A 20,084-nucleotide genomic window follows, 5' to 3' on the forward strand; every position below is an offset into this window, starting at 1 on the left:
CAACGACTCTAATGGCGGCTAGGGTTCCGTCGTGGCATGGAGGCAGATGTGAACAAGGGGTGGTACTGCCACTTCAAATCCACTCAGATCTATCAAAAAGGTTCGATGTTGTTGATTGTTGAGTTGTTTTAGTTTAAACTGGACCTAAATATGTGGGATTTGATGTGAATTTGTGTTGTTTTTTGTTTGATTGGTGGATGTGGGTGATGGTTGCGTGGAGGGTTTTCAATAGTGGAGGTGGGTGTTCAGAGGTCGGAGATGATGATTTTGAATGCTTATTCACTGCCCCGATTCGAATTTTGAGAATTTTGAGAAATGGCGGTGGTGCAGGGGTGGTGGTGGGTTAGAGAGAGAGAGAGAGAGAGAGAGAGAGAGAGAGAGAGAGAGAGAGAGAGAGATGAGAGAGAAGAAGATGAGTGGTGGGCCCATCTCTTTTTGTTTTTTAATTTTTTTAATTGTCGAGTGACAATTTAGTCATTTCACAAAGACTTAACTAGAAAATTTAACAAAAGTTAGTGTTAAGGACCACCCGAGTTTAAAAATTGCAACCACTAGGACCAAGTGTGTAATTAGTGAACATTTGGGACAAAGTCTGCAATTTTCACAAATCACATGGACCAGCCAGGCATTTAACTCTAATACTAATGTCCAAATGATCAAAAAAGTCAGAGAAAAGAACAGATGGATGAGAAGGAAGAAGAAAGAAGTTTAATGCACCATCCAACAATTAATCAATCTGGAGGTCTAATTAGTTCTGAAAATTCTCGTCGCTCCAACGAAGTCTAGTCAACTTAGTCAAAAGCTTAAGAAAACTTGATGATCAAAAGTAAATGGTCGATGCACAGTTCCACCATGGTTCGACCATTTCATGTATGGGAAAATGAAACAAAATTAAATTATGGGATTTCAAGTCAACCAATCAAGTCAAATACAAGAACTGAATTTGAAGAATCAAAGACCAGCCACAGAATAAAATACAAGATACGTAATAAAATTGGTTAAAAGAATCTTCCATAAGGGTAAGTTATGAAATATGTTATGAAGTTTTGAATTGTATACACATTTATTAAGGTTCAACCATGTGTAACATAGGAAACAAGCTTTCACATAAAAAACATGTCTAAAATGTTTGAAAATATTTCACAAATAAGCGGTCAAGTTTGGTTCTTTGCAAGATGTTAGTTCCCATCCAAATGGTTTGTGATAAAATGTTTAGAAAACCCCACAAAATACAAAATTCAAAAAAATAAAAAATTTAAGTGCTTCAATCAGAGCATGAATGGACCATACGTGAGTGGCGGAGCTCGAACGAAAAATCAATAGGGGAGAACTCTTAAAAATCCAGTACTTTACACTACAAAAAAAAAAACAAATTTCAGAAATTTTTATTAAAATTAACACTACGATTGAAAAATCAGTGACGCTGGGGCACCCCGGGCCACCAAGAACCTCCGCCACCGCATACATCTACCATATCTAAATTGTTAATTCTCTTCCTAATTTTTTTCCCCACCATTTAAGCAATGAAACTTCCCTCACTTATACGAACATTTTGCAAAACTAAGAACTTAGATATACACTAAGGTGATCTTTAACTCTTTTTCGTATTCCATGATCAAGCTAAAAAGACCCACAGACACAAAAGTTAGCATTAAGAGTATTATTATCATAATATCTTGTCAAATACTAATGCTTCAAGTTACGAGTTGTAATTCTTTCATAAACTTGGTTCATATTTTCTAAGAACCTTGACTTTTATCAATTTTTATGACTTAATACATATTTATAATTAGCTTGTGTTTATAGTGAAGACAGTGTATAATCAAACACAAACTCATTGGGTAATGTATACTTTTAGCAAATATCACCCACAAGACTTTGTGGAAATATGATGTTACAATGGAGTGATAATAATTAACCTAGAATATAAACATATCTTGATACAATGGTCTGAGCAAATCTGACAAAAATAAAAAATGTAGAAAGCCCCAAGAGTATAAACATATCTTGATACAATGGTCTAAGAAAATCCGACAAAAATAAAACTGTAGAAAACGGTTTATTATGAATTATCTCTTAGAAAAGTAGAACTATATAAATGTGAGTAGACCAGGCCATTTGGGGAGGCATATGGCATATAGACAAATTTAAAAGAATGTCACAAAATGAAGGCCTAAAATATGGAAATGAAACAACAAAATATATACTATAAGTAACTTATATTAGATATAGATACCACCAAAAAAGGACCCTGATTTCTCTGCACTTGTGTAGACCTCTAATTCAATTTGACAAGGACACATCAAATCAAAATAATAAATACCAAGTGGCTGGCTGCCTATATGTTTCAATTTTGATTGATGGATTAATGAATGAATGAATTTAAACAATGCCTAATTTTTTTTTGTTATTTTACTTTTTGGCTCTCAAGATGCCTGAGTCGTATTATTGGCACAAATCATTAAATCGACACCTTCAATACGGATCGTATAGCCTTTTCAATTTGGAATATTGTATTTTAATAATTCCAACTATTTGTCGTTAGCTCCCAACAGTCCCAACTTCAAAATAACCACTAATAGTCCCAACTATTGACATATTGGCCAGCAATGGAGCCTGACTAACAGAACCCTAATGTCGTTAGTCTCTAGTCGCTGGAAAACCGTTTTTGTCCAGAAAAAGGTTTCTAAAGGTCCGATCTAAGGTTACAAAGAGGTTTGGGACGAAAATGTTGTGTTTTCCAGCCATAAAGTTGAGTTTTCCGGCAAAAAAAGAGTTTTCCGGTGACTTCAATAGTTGGAGATTTTACTAGAAAAAGGTTCCTAAAGGTGCGTAATAAGGTTAAAAAGAGGTTTGGGACGGAAATGTTGAGTTTTCCAGCCTAAAATGAGTTTTCCGGCCAAAAACGTTTTTCCCGCGACCGGAGACTAACGGGGTTAGGGTTCTGTTAGTCAGAGTACATTGAAGGCCAATATATTAATAGTTGAGACTGCCAGTGGTTATTTTTAAAGTTGAGACTGTTGGCGGCCAACGACGAATAGTTGGGATTATTAAAATCCAATATTCCTTTCAATTTCAATAAAGACTGATGTGTCAGATTTTATCTGGTTGTCTGGACCTATACGGGTCGTATAGGTCTATACGGATCGTATAGGTTACGGATCGTATTGGATTAGTTTTTTTTTTTACAAATTTTCTTATACATTTATCTATAGTTTTTAACAAAGTTTCTTATAATTTTTACATTTTTTTTACAAGTTTCTTATAGTTAAAACTATGATTAAATGTATACAAAAACTTGTTAAAAAAAAAAAAAAAAAAAAAACTAATGCAGTACGACCCGTATAGGTCCAGCTACCCGCCAGACAAGAACTGACACATGCATATTTGACTTTGAACCTATACGACCCGTATTGAAAAAGCAAAGTGTGCGGATAGATTGGCTGGTGTACTAATAGAATTCCCTTATATAATGTTTTATATTAGAGTTATTAATATAAAAAACAATTTTAAATAATGAATCACGAGAACTATATAAGCACTTGTACATATAACTGACCAGATATAACTGGTGGGTCCACGTGTTTATACGGTTTTCATAATTCTCTACTTAAATTTGTTTGTATTGAACTACCCGCGTTTATATATATAACGGGTAAGACATGGATTTTTAGATGGTAGGTTGTGTTTTCTAAGACGGGTCAACATTCTTATTGTATAGTGTAAGCAAATGGGATTAACAAAATTGACATGAACGTTTCTTATAAAGAAATATGAGTGAGAGAAAATATAGAACATGTTCCAAAAAGAAGAAAAAAAACTTACATTATGCAGTGTCTGAGTGTGCCATCACATTCACCACCAGATTGTGGGCCCATCATTTGCAGCAATTTTATTGCCAGTCCACCCACACATAAAGGGCCTGAATCCAACCCTGCACTTTTTGCAAAGAAAAGACCCATGTCTTGTTTTTAGTCAGAAGAACAAAAAGGGTCAAAAAAGTCAAAAGTCAAAATACATACAATGGTTGATTAGTGATTAGCAATGAGCATGGATAGGTGGGGGGCTAAAAAAGAGTACATCTAAAACTGTTGTACAAGTGGTTGATGATTTTCAATGAATTGTACAAGACATTGATGTTTTCTCAGACATTTGTAGCTTTCAGCCTCAGGCCCCCAAACACATTTTTCAGAGACTACCAATTTATTCAGTACAACTATACATAATATGATTTTCTGTACATATAAGATGTAACAATATAGATATAAACCATACAAGTGACAATATGAAAATTTGTAAATACGGGTTTCGTGTGGTTTACATATCTGCAGGGAAAATTTTCTCCAGAAAACTGAAGAAACGTTTAGAGTAGAACTTGGGATCAGCAACAGATATTGACATGGGGTCGTGCCGAACGGATTTAAAAGCATGCTCAATTTTTTTCCTCATGTTGTATTCTTGCAGTATGTCTATTATACCGAGATAAAGAACAACATCATAGACCTCAAAAAGCTCTGCTTCCTGGGACCCTGAAACTTCCTGTGAAACCTTGTGGTTTGCCTGAGCTGGCATGTTCACGCCTAACTGCACCCGTAACCTGAAATTAGAGGATAGTTAATATTGAAGTCTACATTCAGTTAAAATCAGAATTTTACATAAGACTCTTTATTAGAGATGGGTAAGTAGTCCAGATGGTTTTGGTCGAGTTAAGTTGGACTGCAAATACTTGTTTGTCATTTTTTAATAAATAAACCATGATTTATGATTACAAAAACAATATCGTTACGATAATTATATAAATCTTTGAGTAAATTGATATAGGGGATATATGAATTAAAAATACACTTCGGATGACTTTCACCTATTTGACATGTTCCTTTTTTAGTTATTTTTTAATTGACCCCCCGTTTGAACTCAACCGCGTTTATAAGTAAATGGGACAATGTTGCCACCTATTAGGGTTGAGGTTTGTAGCAATGAATTAGACAACAACTCTTTCCTGATTTTGGACCAAAAGGTCATGGTTCAACTCAACAGAAACATCTCTGCAAATTGCTAGTGTGAGGCCGCATAAGTGCATGTGTATACTACCCTCTCAAACCTAACCTTAATTGACTGGAGTCACCCTACTTTATACAGGAATTTGATGAAACAAAATTTCACTTATGACACTAACACTGCCTAAACACAACTTACATTTTGACTTTTGCAGTCAAAAGGGTCAATTTTTCAATAAATAAGGGTTGACATAACTTTAAGTAGAGGTGACAGTTTGGCATAATTGCCTACAAATGGGCCGATTTGGGTTAAATTCTATCTCTCTAACCAGTCAAAGGCTAAAGAAAATTAGATAATGTTCGCAATATGATACGTTTGTAAACACAATAACTATTTAAACAATAAAGGTAAGTGGGTTGCCCAACCTGACCCAGCCGAATTTGACCCGTTACCAGACCTGTCCATTCAGCTAACTCCTATCTTCTAGTTATAACTGCTGTGGAAATACATCCCATCCTATTCACGACGACTATGTACATAAAAATTGTGGTGCAATCTCTCCAAAACAATAACATAATGCATAAAGGAGAACATTTTACAGCAAATCCAATACCTTGCAGTACCAGGAAGAAGGAGATCAACTTCCTTGTCCCCTACAGAATATGCTCTCATGGTACATCCTCTACTGTGTGGGCCAGGTGCAGTGTCAACAGAACTCGGTTCATGTGTCACTAGGAGAAGTCCCTTTGGAGGAATCGAAAGGTCCATATGACATGTTGAACCTATAAAGAGCACATGATATCTATAAAAAAATTATTGAATCTAGAATAAGGATAAATGCATGTACATGGTGGTGATGTTCAATATGAAATAGAACCTGAAAAACTAAATCGTTAAAAGCTTAAGAGTAAAGACAGAAACTCACTATCATCAGCAGGAGTTTTATGAGGCCTGTGGAATGCGTCTGGTGGTACCAAGTGACCCTTCAAATGCTCAGGAGCTCTAAAATGCAATCCCAACAGAAGGCTGTAATCTATAATATGTTGAGATTCTAAAAACATACAGTCTTGATAAAGTTGTCTGCAAAAAGTTGGGAGGGATCAGGGATATAGTATAAATGGAACTCGTAAAGAAGGCTGCTAAATAACTTACTTGAAAAGTGCATCACGCAGCGACTTGTCCATGTGGAAATCATAAGCAAGATCAAGGTCTTTTAATGTGGTACCCTCTGTTATGTCATCTTTGTTTGTACTTCTTCCTTGATGAGAACCCTTTAAATCATAACGGCGGTGTATTCGTAGTTCTGTGTAAAACATATTTCCCATGACCACAAACTCTACCTAAAAATGAGAATATAGAGCATAATGAGTTAGTAATATTGATCATGATAAAGGGAAATGAGAATAAGTGGATAAAAGATCAAACACCTTCTTGCCACCTCTCAATGTTATCTCATGGAGACCATAGAATTTAGTGATCAGAGTGTTGTCATGTGCCCGCACATGATTGTAATAGCTAGGAAGCATCTTCAGTAAAACCTAATGTGTATCATAAAACACTTATCAGAGATTTATTCTTTTCATTCAGAAACAAAAATACACAATCACTGAATAATGTAAAAACACGGTATATAACTTCATAAGGGCCACACACATGTTTCAGTAGATTCAAACCTGAAGCTCAGATGTCCTTAAGGTTTTGATCACAAATCTGTCATCATGAGATAGATAGAAAATGCTGCCACTTTTTCCCGGAGAAGAAAGCTCTCTTAAACCATCATCCCCACATATCGACATCATATAATCTGCAGCATCTAACTTGAATAACTCCCTCAAATTCCTGATAAAAAACCATCAACATGATTACGATACTAAAACATCAATGTGACATAGACTATAGTTAATTACACAATAAGTCCCAACACATTCATCAAACAAAAAGCTGTGACACTACCCTTGTTTTTTTTAAACTACAAGGCACCCTGAACAGGGGAGGAGTTCATTACATAGATCTCATTAACCATGCGAATATACTTTTGAACATCATTTACTTGATAAGAGTTGATAATTAGAATTAATTTGATAGTGGATGCTTGAGTTTATATAACATATCTGTCATAACTATTAAGGCAACAAAATACTAAACTATTGTGTTCTAATTTCCTTTCATACTTGGGAGTCTTGAACTCAGTCCTGTAAAAAATAGCATAGGATTCGATGTTTAAAAAATGACACATGACCTAACTGGTATTTACTTGTTCCAAGACTTTCAATAGAGTGGCTTCGGCTTGTATTATGTACTACTAGATAGTGTGTTGCATGCAATCCTAAGTGGTAATGTATTGTGTTGTAGGTTATCCAAAGTAGTAGATGATTGGTGAAACTACCACTAACATTTAAAAAAAAAGATGCAATCCTAACATGCCTTTACAAGGTCTGTATCATACACTCACTTTTATTGTTGGTCTAGGTATAGTATATTGTGCATAACTGCTTGTAGAGCATGGCCATATTTCCTCCAAGCACAAAGTAAAGAAAATAAAACGTAAAGCCAGCTAACAAATACCTGAAGACCATAGGACAATAGTCTTTCCAATAGAAATCAACAGAAGAGTGTGAAGGTGTCAATTGTGAGCCTTTCCTAGAGAAATACATCCTTAGTCTTGCTCGTGGTCCAAAATCAGAATGTCTCACTTCACGTAGAGGGACTGGCGTAATTTTGCCAACAGTGTACCTGTAAATCAAGCCCCGCAACACAACTTTAGTAAAAACTGGAAAGTAGAGCCAGACTTTAGAATTAAATTGGGCTGAAAATGAAAAAAGGAAATGAACTGGAACTCATGGTTGATTGGTTGAATGTACAGAAAAAAATTACAAGCACTTAAAACCTTCATATAGTACATGGTTCAAAAGATCTATGGGCCATGAGCATCTACTTCTATTTGATACAATACATGCGCAGTTCAGTGTTCATACAAGTACTAAATACCTGACTGCAGAATTAAGGAATCCTTGTGCAATATGCATGAAGAAGGATCTGTTATGCAATCTTCTACATGATCTACTTTGGTTTAATTAGAAGATCATGAAAATGCTTTGATCACAGACAACAAAAAATTAGAGCTGAAACCCGAATTTAGATGGGTTGATAAAAGTGGATATTCAATTTAGAGGTCCCATCACTAGTTAATAATCACCAAACAAAGGTTTATATAAAAGAAATCCCAGATCAAACTCAGTTTAGAGTATTCATATGCAAAAGATTATTTGTTTGTTCTATTGGTACAGGCAAGTAATAGCTCTTAGTTGGGTGCAGTTTATGGTAACCTACTGGTGAAGTTTTAGCTTATATATATATAATTACAAGGCTGCTAAACACGAGGTCCACCACCTGAGAATAATCATATACCAGATCTATAGGATTATTGCTACACTGACCCAAGAGGCGGCTATTGATTAAAAAGAAGGTATGCCTTCATGTTTAATTCATTTACCTGATACCAAGTTGCAGATTAAGCATCAGATAGTAGCTTTTATGGCCTGCAAAAATGTCTAAAGATGGCTTCTTTTTCATTTCCTTCATTTGAAACTTGCGCTGTTCCCTTTTATATGATGATCCAGCATAACTCTTACTCATTTCTTTGATCAGAACCCCTTGTATATATTCCCTTTCACAAACATCAGTAACATTATCATCTCCTTCACTTTCTCCTTCATTAGATAATATGTCAGTATTATCAAATGCTGGATCCCCAATACCCCCATCTTCATCCAGTGATACTCTTTTGCTTGATATTCTGCCTGAATTGTTAAACAATCCAATGGAAATCTTCTCAGATAAACTACGGCTTATACTCCGTTTCATATCCTTAAACCTCTCTGACCTAAAGGAAGAATTGGGAGATATAAGAACTTTCTTTTTTCCTAAACTTCTCGATGACTGGGAGTGGGACCTACTTTTTGCAGGATAGAACATGCCTTGTCCATCCTTGAGTCCCTTGGTCCACATTCCAAAATAATAACTACCATCTTCAAACCTATACACGCCAGATCCTTGTCTATAACCATTTAACCAATGACCATCAAACAGATCACCATTCATCCATTTCATCACTCCTCTACCACACATCGATCCACCTTTCCAGTTACCTATATACATATTCCCATTACACCAAGCGTATTTACCATTACCTTCATGCACTCCCTCTTTCCAAGAACCGTCATATATATCAGAATTACTATATTGCTTTCTTCCAATTCCATGCTGATTGTTAAACCTCCACGATCCTACGTATATAGACCCATCTGGCTTTGTCAATTTCCCAAAACCATCAAGGTAGCCCCCGGAAAAATCACCTTCGTAACTTGCTCCGGATGACCATGTGATCCGTCCATCTCCGGTCATTTTTCCTTCTTCCCAACAACCCTCGTAAACTGTACCATCTGACCATGTGTATTTACCTTTGCCATGAGGAATCATTCCCTTGACATCACCAAAGTACATGTCACCATTTAGAATGATCTCGATACTCATCCTGTAAACATGATATATACAATGAAGAACATTGTCAGTTTTATATACAATTTGCAAATGGCTTTAAAGTTTGCAAGAAGAAAAACTGTTGCTTTTCTTTTTAAATGGGAAAGTGATAAAAACTTGGAACAGTAGTTGTAAGTTCTATTTGCAACTAGTCAGTACTAATTGGTATGGCAGTCATGAATTTCAGATATATCCATATTTGGGAACCAATTGTCGCACACACACACTAAGGGGTGCAAACGAAACGAGACGAGCCGAGACGAGCCGAGCCGAGCCCAAGCTCGACTAGGCTCGAGCTCGTTTAACATATGAAAGCTCGAGCTCAAGCTCAGCTCGATTCGAGCTTTGTTTCAAGAGCTCGATTCGAGCTTTGTTTCAAAACCTCGAGCTAGGCTCGTGGGTAGTTTTTCAAGCTCGAGCTCGGCTCGTTTATTATTTATTAACTGATTTATATTAATTATAATTATTATTTTCTGTATAATTTAGTTATCTTTTCAAAATTACAAAAAGTAACTATTATTATTCAAATATATGTATATTGAATATATTAATTAAAAACTATATGAACAGTGGGCTTGTTTAGGCTCGTGAGTTGGCTCGAGCTCGATAAACGAAGCTCGGGCTCGAGCTCGTTTAAGCTATGCTCGTTTCGAGCTTTTTTTCGAGCCGTGCTCTTAGCTCACGAGTAGCTCAGCTCGTTTGCACCCCTACACACACACATATATATAACAGTGACATGAAACAAAGTTGTGAAAGGTATAGCACTGATGATGAATAAATACTTGTAAGGGCCTTTTTTACTAGTCTAATCATAAATTCTACTTTGGAAGATACATGTCAGCAATCCTATAGAGATTTCCTTTTTTACTCATCATATACCTTTCTTTTGTTATAGCAAATTCTCTTGTGGAGCTATGTCAACTAACAAGATGAAAAAAACTACTCTATGGTCTATACAATAGCACACAGTTGTTGCAGCTTGTGAATAAATTATAACAGAAAGATGAGACAAATGTAGTTTACTTTGACTTTATTTTTCCTTGCAGGGAGACTTGTTCAAGCACACGGAATAATGTATAGACAAATGGAGTTGATATTTTTGAAGTCGAGGCCGGTACATGATAGATCTCTAACCATGTATCAGTTTGTTATGAGCTCCTCGTGTTAATATGCAGAATAACACTTTATCCTAAACATTCAAATAGGGGATCCCAATTCAGAACTGGTTATGAAGCCCAATGAGAAGATCTCTAGAATACGGAAACGAATACTATAAACTTGCAAAGAGACGAACCTGTATTTTGAAACCATCTTAGTATTTTATTCATCTACTTCCATCTTATACAGCCATACAATGTGTTAACCTTTGACTTTTCAGATGATTAAGACAGAAACGGATTACTAATATCTTAATCTTGATTCTTCTTTTTGGTAAAATTAATATTTGAAAACTCACTATTAGTTTTATTGTAAGTTACAAGTCCCCCAATCAACATATGCAATTTCTTAAATCAGGATATTAATAAAGCAGTTCCATCAAAAAATATAATGTTGACCTGTCAAAGCACATAACATAAAGATATTGTATTATATTCTATCCAGCTATTAAGCCGTACACATTTGAACCCTTAAAAGAATATATAATTTGAGACACAGCAAGACTAATCCTTATCGATTCTTTTAAAATGTTTATCCAAATTGGAATTCAGAAGAAATACGCTTTCAGTACCATATACAAAACATTCCAATGACGACACTTCAATTGAATATTGCCCAAAAATTCACATAGACCAATTCACATCCCATGTTAATCATCTGGCAGCTCAAACGTACAGAAATATAAGCAGAACCTTGGGGCATCTATTTTTTTATGCTTGACTACGTTTGATTTGCATGCGATTCTTCCTCTCAGATCTCAAGCTCTCAATCTCTCTAATTTTCTGTTGGAAGGTGGTTTAGGGTTTAATTCCATTTAATTTTGCAAGTTTTGACAAGATCAGCTTGGAAAAGCAAAAAAACTATATTTTATTACGAAAAAGGCACCAGATTATCAGCTTTATGCCCCTAAAAAGTTTGAGCCAGCACGCTTGACATACCTAGTATTATAATCACTACCAAGTACCAACATTATTAAATACATCATATTCTCGAAGATATTTTCCCCAAAGAATCAATACCTAGTTACCTACCGACTCTGTAAGATCAGTTTACTATGTTATTATACATCAACGATTCAGCAACAGCTTTAATAAAACCTAATGCAAAATACACAACGATCCAAATTGATTTTTGGTTCTCTAATGATTTATCGCTGTATAATCGAAGCTAATTTGCAGAAAAAATGAAATTATACCGAAACTGAAACTCACAAGCTCAAGGACGATTCAAGCTTACGAAATAACTCATAAAACAATCTGCAAAAAAGAGTCAGCCTTAACATTTCAACTTTGATAAACCTAATAATACCATCAATACCGACATTATTAAACAAATCATATTCTTAGAAGATATTTTCCCCAAATAATCAATCCGTACAGACTCTGTGATATCAAAGTACGCTATTATACAATAATGATTCAGCAGTAACTTTGATAGTCCTAATGCAAAAATTAAAATTCATAATAATAGGAACCGATTTTCGATTCTCTAATGATCTAGCGTTACATAATCGAAGCTAATTTGCTGAGTAACAAACTGAAATTAGGAGGAAAACTGAAACGCACAACCTCAGCAAACTCAATGACGATTCAATCTTACGAACAAATCATACAGCAAATCTGCAAAACTGAAGAACTCCGAACCCACCGATTCACAGCCGACCTTAACATTTAAACACTAGTTATACGATCGATACCAACATTATTACACAAATCATACTCCTGGACATAATTTTATCCCTACGGACTCTTCGAAATCAGTTAAGTACGCTATCATACAACAACGAATTCAGCAATAACTTTAATCAAACCTAATGCAGAATACACAACGATCACCAATAATTTTCAGTTCTCTAACGATCTATCTATCGTTGCATAATCTAACCTAATTTACAGCAAACTGAACGATTTACTAAACCAGGGCAAAATACTGAAACTCGCAAGCTCAAATCACACAACAAATCGACAAAACTGAAGAACTCACCGGTTAAACCGATTCACAGCCGACCTTAACATCTAATATGATCAATAACAACATTAATAAACAAATCATATCTCAGTTAAGTACATTATGATACAACAAGGATTCAGCAATTATTTTGATCAACCTAATGCAAAATACACAACGATCACAAACAATTTCCGATTCTCTAACGATTTATCGTTGCATAATCTAACCTAATTACAGAAACTGAACTATTTACTAAATTTAGGGCAAAAAACTGAGCTCGAAAGCTCAAATCACACAACAAATCAAATCAACAAAACTGAAGAACTCACCGGTTAAATCGAGACTGATTCTGCAAAATCCGAAATCAAAACGATGTGTTGTGATCGATCAAATGGGTGAAAGATCAGAATTTGAAAGTTGAAGCTCCGGTACCGGAATTGCAGTTGAGATAAATTGCCGTTGTGAAGTTGTTCAGTGAGAGGGAGGATTTTTATGAAAAAATTAGGTGGGAGGGAGGGAGCGAGCGAATAATATTTAGGGGAATAATACAGTAGAATACGTCGCACGCATGAAATAGTAGACGGAGGAGGAGGACCGTTGGATGAGAGATCAACGGTTGGACGGCTTTTGTTGGTCTATTTTGTCGACTTTATGCATACGCAAGGCATATATGTGAGGTGGTGTTTGTGCTAGAAGTTTTGAGGTTTGAATATTCATCATTTTTGTATCAATAAACCGTTTTTATTGAGTTTAAATGTTTTTAAAATCCGGTTTTTATACCATACCGAATTTGGCTCAAAAACGGTTTAACCGGGTGTATCGGACGGTTCAATCGAGTGTATCAGGCAGTTTAACCGGTTTTACCAGATGGTTCAACCGGTATAACCGGCCGGTTTAAACCAGTTTTTAAAACATTCAATAAACGTGATGGTAATTTTATTCGAATTTTGGTAAAGGATGGATTGAAATGAATGGCACTACAAAAGCATCAAATTATGAGTAATAAGTGCATGTATCAGAAGTCTCTTCATGGTTTCAAACGTGGTATTTATAAAAAAGGACTTTAGTGTCGTCGAATCTTAAATGCCAATGGTTTCATGATTTGATGCTTAATAGAGTCTTCATGTTGAAATTTAAAGATTTCTTTTATTTCTCTTTTTCGTTGGAATCTTTTCTTTATCTTTAAAATATAAAGATTTTGCTATATTGATTTACTCTTCACATCTTCAAAAGTTAAAGATTGTATTTCAAGTATTTCGGTTTGTATCTCAAGCATGAAAAAAAAAAAAAAGATAAATAAACATTAAACAAATAATGTAGAGATAGAGATGAAGAATGAGATATAGAAGAGTGAACAAATTTAGAGTAAAATAATTTTTTAGATTCGAAGATTCTGTTGGGAATGCTCTTATTGATCTCTTTAGTCGCTTTCATCCTAATCAGTTTCATTGTTTCAGATTTGAAATTATTTTTTACGAAATAAAAAGTTTGGGGGGGGGCAAAAACTTTCGCGATATAGATCCAAGTGAAAGTGTAGATCCTTGTCAAATTGTTATCTGTCTTGTCTAATGACTATTAAACAACATTTAATTATTATTATTATTATTATTATTATTATTATTATTATTATTAAATTATATTATATTTATTATTTTATTTATATATTAATAATAGAAGCTAATAAATAGTAACTTTATACATTTTTATATTTTTTCTTAATTTTAATGATTTTTTTAGTATCACGAGTTGGGATAGGTTTGGTGTCAACCGGCATCAAACCTATATTAATAAAAGAAGCTAATAAATAGTAACTTTAATATTATAATATTATATATGGTTTTTATATACTTTTCTTATTTTTTTTACTTTTTAATTTTTTTCATATTTTTTCTTAACTTTAATGATTTTTTTAGTATCGCGGGTTGGGATAGGTTTGGTGTCAACCAGTATGGAACTGGTACTGGTTAAATTGAATACATTTTCATATATTTCTTAACTTTAATGATTTTTTTTGTATCACGGGTTGGGATAAGTTTCGTGTCAACTGGTATCGAACCGGTATTGGTATCGAAAATACTGGTACGGCCATGTTCGATATCGGTACATGAAGGTAAAAACCGGTACCAGCCTGGTGCAAGAAAATGCCAAAAGTCGGTACAGAATTGATATTGAAAATCTTTTAGTTTGGGAAATTCGGTACTGCTACCCGGTACCATTTGCTCATCCCTAATCACAGGTACCGTACGAATAACAACAATATCATACAATTTTTTTGTGTTAATTTTCTTCAAATTTTAATGATATCTTTTTTTTAGTTTCAGGGGGTAGGGATGAACTCGGTGCCAGCCAATACCGAATCGGTACTGGTAACGAAAATACCGGTTACGGTACCAGTATATGAAGGTAAAAATCGGTAGTGAACAGGTACAAGGAACACCAAAGGTTGGTACGAATTTGTACTTAAAATCTTTCGGTTCGGGAAATTAGGTATCGGTACCCAGTATCATTTGCTTATCTCTGACCACGGGTTTCATACAAACAATATCATTGCCATATAACTTTTTGGTTGATTTTCTTTCGGTTATCTTTTAGTGTTTTTTTCTGCGTTTTCTTTTATTCTTGTCAGCGGTTCCGTGTGCAACGAACACAGAGTGATTTCAAAACACATGTAAACACAAACTAAATAATAAAAGAAGTTCACCGCAACGCGGCGACGTGATAAACCAAATTGATTTTATTTATCATCACAAACCGAACATATTGTAACAACCCGCACCTTCGTGCTTGTTACTCTCGCTACACTCGTGACGCCCAGCACCAGAGATTCAGATCATAATGTAACTATATCCCTTATAACGCTATTTTGCATATACCCGCATACTTTCACACGCTATATCGCACATCACAACGCATATACTAACGCTTACGATGACATCGCTTGAATAGTTAAGTTGCTCCCATCGATCGCCGTGATGCAACACAATCACGCTAACGTCGACATCGCGTGAGTACTTAAGCGGTTCCCATCGATCGTCGTAAAGTGTCGCAACGCTAACGCAAACTCAACGCAACTACTTATGATATGACCTGTTATATATATAATAATGATAATAATGAAATTGTTGAAACTATCTAAACGCGCACTCGCTGGCACGCGCAACTCAATCTATCGCACTTAACACGACGCTACTTTTATTGCTAAAACGCTTAATGTGTCCACAATGCTTAACGAAACAAAACACGTCGAACGAAATGAAAGTCGGAAAACCAACTTGCATAAGCGCCCGATCGAATGACCATTCGATCGAATGGCCATCCGTCCGGATGGCCATCCGATGGAACGGTCGTCTGACCAAGTTAACCTACACCGCCTTCTCACCTTTCACCTATAAATACCCACTTGTTACATCAACTATTCGTTGATGTGACGGCCTCATCCGACCAAGCACACTCTCAAGCACTTTTCTCTCGATTCCTCGCGATTCCGTAAGTATTTCATCCTAAATCTTGTACTTCTACCATCAGCACACACTTTCTCATCATCCTCTTCGTCGAATCATACATTTTCACCGTGAAATCACCTGATTTGGACTGTTTTAGGGTGGCGTCACCTCCGGTTCTTATGAACATTGAAGTGTGACCTCATCTCATCAAGAACGGTCCAGATCTAAAGGATTTCTACATGATTTTACACAAAACTAAGCTAAAAATAAACACTTTTCGACTGATTCAAACTTTCTACATGATTTCAACTCTTTTACACTCTTTTATGCAAAACCGATGGAACCTAAGCTCGTTCAGGCTCTCCACCCATTCTCCAGTGGAGAACCGGACTGAGAACGGATTCCTACCGAAGAGACGACCGATTCACGGGTTGATTATGAAACTCCATCAAGAACAGTCGAGTCTGATCGAGCTGGGGTGATTCACGTCCGATCGGACGAGTGGGACTTAATGTGATTTCCGTTGTTTAACACGCCTTCATGCCGTCTCCGTCAACCGTAAACTTTTTAACTTAACTGATTTTACAAAGTTTTCAAACAAACAGATGCTCGATCGAATAACCATCCGATCGGACGACCATCCGATCGAACGGCTATACGACCAAGTGACTTGTAATCTCAACACTTAATCATTTTTTTGCAAAATCCAAGGAATGTTAGTTTCCAACCGAATAGTCATCCGATCGAATGACTATCTGGACAGGAGACTTAATTCTTGGTAACTTTCCACTGAAACGAATTGCCATCCGATCGAACGGCCATTCGTCCAGATGACCATCCAATCGAATGACTCTACTTATACTACAACGAAAACTTCAAAAGTCCAACATTTCACAAACACACTTTTCCAATCGAATGACCATCCGACCGAACGGACATCCGTCCGGATGACCATCCGTCCGGATGACCATCCGTCCGGATGAGTCATCCGATCGAACCACCATCTGATTCAACATCACACTCGACGCACTGTTACACGCTAATCAACGCTTACGCTATCGCTCTGTGATCAGGCTAACTAAGACGCGCTCGCAATCAATCCGATCAAGATGTGTTTACTTGTTAAACACCTACTGTGAGTATACTTGAGCCCTTTTAACGCTTTAAACACACTTTGGGGTGTAACATACGTTCATATTTAAAACGCACTTATCAGAGCTATTATCACATGCGAATTACTGTCGTACATATTTACACGTGATGCTTGATACATATGTGCTAGGACTTTTACTCGCGACGTCCCACCTTAGCTAGCATCGAGTGACTTAGCTGGTATGTCACAACCCCCGATCCCTGATTCCCGGGAACGGGCTGCCGTGAGCCAGCTTCGGTGGTATCACGTTATTACTTATTTGGCAGCGGAAATTTTCATCAGGACCGTAGTTAGGAAATATTAAATCAGAGTAAACCACCTTATTTTATAATATTAAACATATGGGTAAAACCCAAGTTTTTATTACAAACTGATTTACAGGGATAAATCCCACTTTATTAAAATAAACGCTTTCTTTTATTTAGGTAACTTTTATAGCCACTTTTCCAAGCCTTCAGTGCTGTCCAGCTGGCTTCTAATTGGCTTTCACATTGTGTTACCTGAAACGCGTTTTAAAAACATTTTGTCAGTGGAAAATACTGGTGAGTGAATCCCAGTTTGATCAAGAAAATATTAAATTAATTTAAACAGTATTGAGGGCGATTACAATGTTTATATCCACCAAATTACTCATTCAGTACTGTCAATCCTGACTTGTGGGTCATATTACACATTGGCTAACTCTTCGTCCAATGGTAACGTTACTCACATTTTGTATACAAAACCCCAACATACCGGCAGTAATTGTAGAATTACAAAGACTCAATCACTGCTAAATTGCATTGTAAAAAGGTTAAGGTTTTGTAAAAACCTATTAACAAAAAGGAGATTACTCACATTGCTGTTTTAGGTTATTCTTTAGGGTTTCCTGGTGAATATCTATAATTTACACAAATGCACGTGTGTTAGTATAATAACCCATTTTAACATTAGTAATACCCTCCCCGAGACGGCATTCCAACGACTACGTCGGGCAGAACCACGACAGCCGTTACGGAACCCTAGATCAATCGGGCAGAGTATCTAATACGTCTCCAGGGGTTATAATACTTACATCGTAGCAGAACCTCGCTACTTAGGGGGTATAATGCCCGGGTATAATAACGCCACTACAGAAATTTAGAAAGAAAGAAAGAAAGTTGAACGAGCAGACTGAAGGCCCGTTGCCTTCTATTTATAGGGCCTGATTCTGTCTTTCTCGCGGCCCGCGTACAATTAGCACAGGGCCTACGCGGCCCGCGTTGACCTCCGGTGAAGGCGTAGCTTAGCTGGGTCACTATGTAGGCATGCCGGGTGTTGGGCCAGGTGGCGGCCCAGGGCTGCGCCACATTCTAGGTCGCTCGCGGCCCGCATGAACTTAGACGAACTCATACGCGGCCCGCATGAACTAAAGATTTCAGCGGAGTCCGGTTACCCCTTAATGCGGCCCGCGTTAAGTTGAGGTGAGGTCATACGCGGCCCGCCTCAACTTATTATTTATCGTTTTTAATTTATTTTATATGTTATATTGTATTTTGGGCTCGGTTTTCACATATGGGGTGCATATAAAGACATATTGAGACATTTTAAAATATATTAGGGTGTCGAAAAATTTATGAGGGTGTCGGTTTACGTTAGGGTTGTTATATCCTCCCCACCTTGTTTTAGAGCTCGTCCTCGAGATCTACTGTAACAAGTGTGGATATTTCCTTTGCATTTCTGATTCGAGCTCCCATGTGTATTCAGGTCCTCTTTTGGAGTCCCACTTCACTTTGACCAAAACTAATCTCTTATGCTTGAGATTTTTAATTTTCCTATCTTCAATCTGTAGAGGTCTCTCTACAAATTTGAGTTGTTCATTTACTTCTATATCTTTAAGAGGTACTAAGAGTGATTCATCGGCTAGACACTTTTTGAGATTAGATACATGAAATACATCATGTATTCCTGCCATTTCCTCTGGCAGTTGTAGCTGATAGGCTACAGGTCCTAGTCTTTTAAGAATCTTGAAAGGTCCAATATACCTGGGACTTAACTTTCCTCTTTTAATAAATCTTACCACTCCTTTCCAAGGAGAGACTTTTAACAATACTTTATCTCCTACTTGAAATTCTAATGGTTTGCGTCTGTTATCAGCGTAGCTCTTTTGTCGATCACGCGCTGCTTTCAGTCGTTCCTTGACTTGAATGATTTTATCAGTTGTTTCTTGTACTATCTCGGGTCCAGATAGTTGTTTTCCCCAATTTCTGCCCAACAGACTGGGGTTATGCACTTTCGTCCATAAAGTGCTTCGAATGGTGCAGCATTGATACTTGTGTGATAGCTGTTATTATAAGAAAATTCTATTAAAGGTAAGTGTCCGTCCCAGTTACCTCCGAAATCAATTACACAAGCTCTAAGCATGTCTTCCATTGTCTGGATTGTCCTTTCACTTTGCCCGTCCATTTGAGGATGATAAGCCGTGCTTAAATTCAACTTAGTTCCCATTGCCTTTTGGAAGCTTGACCAAAAATGAGAAGTAAAACGGCTATCCCTATCAGAAACAATTGATAAAGGAATTCCATGTAATGAAACAATTTCATTTACATATAATTTGGCTAATTGTTCCATACTAAAGGTTTCCTTCATTGGTAGGAAATGAGCTGACTTGGTTAGCCTATCTACAATCACCCAGATTGTATCATTACCTTTTCTTGTTTTAGGTAATTTGGTAACAAAATCCATTGTTATCAATTCCCATTTCCAAACTGGCATTTCTAATTGTTGCAATAAACCTGAGGGTTTCTGATGTTCAGCTTTAACTTGTAAGCAAGTTAAACATTTAGAAACATAAGCTGCTATGTCCTTTTTCATTCCTATCCACC

At 36.3% G+C, this 20,084-nt stretch overlaps 1 protein-coding gene across 8 annotated transcripts; it reads right to left on the reverse strand.

The window, feature by feature from the left end:
• Positions 1-4,059: 4,059 nt before the first annotated feature.
• LOC110929354 (phosphatidylinositol 4-phosphate 5-kinase 7) lies at positions 4,060-13,175 on the reverse strand. Of its 8 annotated transcripts, none has more exons than XM_022172501.2 (11): positions 12,975-13,172; positions 11,907-11,951; positions 10,561-10,726; positions 8,492-9,532; positions 7,564-7,731; positions 6,672-6,837; positions 6,426-6,536; positions 6,151-6,338; positions 5,924-6,078; positions 5,612-5,780; positions 4,060-4,597 (listed from the first exon to the last, which is right to left on the reverse strand). In XM_022172501.2, exons 4-11 carry the CDS (start codon positions 9,529-9,531, stop codon positions 4,318-4,320), a joined length of 2,277 nt encoding a protein of 758 aa, XP_022028193.1. In that variant the 5' UTR covers position 9,532; positions 10,561-10,726; positions 11,907-11,951; positions 12,975-13,172; the 3' UTR covers positions 4,060-4,317. The 8 variants fall into 8 exon arrangements, 6 of the variants coding, with proteins under 6 accessions (XP_022028193.1, XP_022028192.1, XP_022028191.1 ...); XM_022172500.2 differs by having other exon boundaries at positions 11,891-11,951; XR_002587045.2 differs by lacking the exon at positions 11,907-11,951 and adding an exon at positions 5,424-5,514 and having other exon boundaries at positions 4,463-4,597; positions 12,975-13,174.
• Between the last annotated feature and the right edge of the window lie 6,909 nt (positions 13,176-20,084).

The sequence above is a fragment of the Helianthus annuus genome, chromosome 3, assembly GCF_002127325.2.
Source record: "Helianthus annuus cultivar XRQ/B chromosome 3, HanXRQr2.0-SUNRISE, whole genome shotgun sequence".
Taxonomy (NCBI): domain Eukaryota; kingdom Viridiplantae; phylum Streptophyta; class Magnoliopsida; order Asterales; family Asteraceae; genus Helianthus; species Helianthus annuus.

Bases quoted from the DNA above. Each gene is read 5' to 3' on its own strand.
- LOC110929354 (XM_022172504.2), bottom strand. From the start codon at position 9,531: ATGAGTATCGAGATCATTCTAAATGGTGACATGTACTTTGGTGATGTC. The intron at 7,732-8,491 runs GTAAATGAATTA...CTTGATTTACAG, and splicing joins AATCTGCAACTTGGTATCAG to GTACACTGTTGGCAAAATTA. The intron at 6,838-7,563 runs GTATTTGTTAGC...GTTTTTTATCAG, and splicing joins TATTGTCCTATGGTCTTCAG to GAATTTGAGGGAGTTATTCA.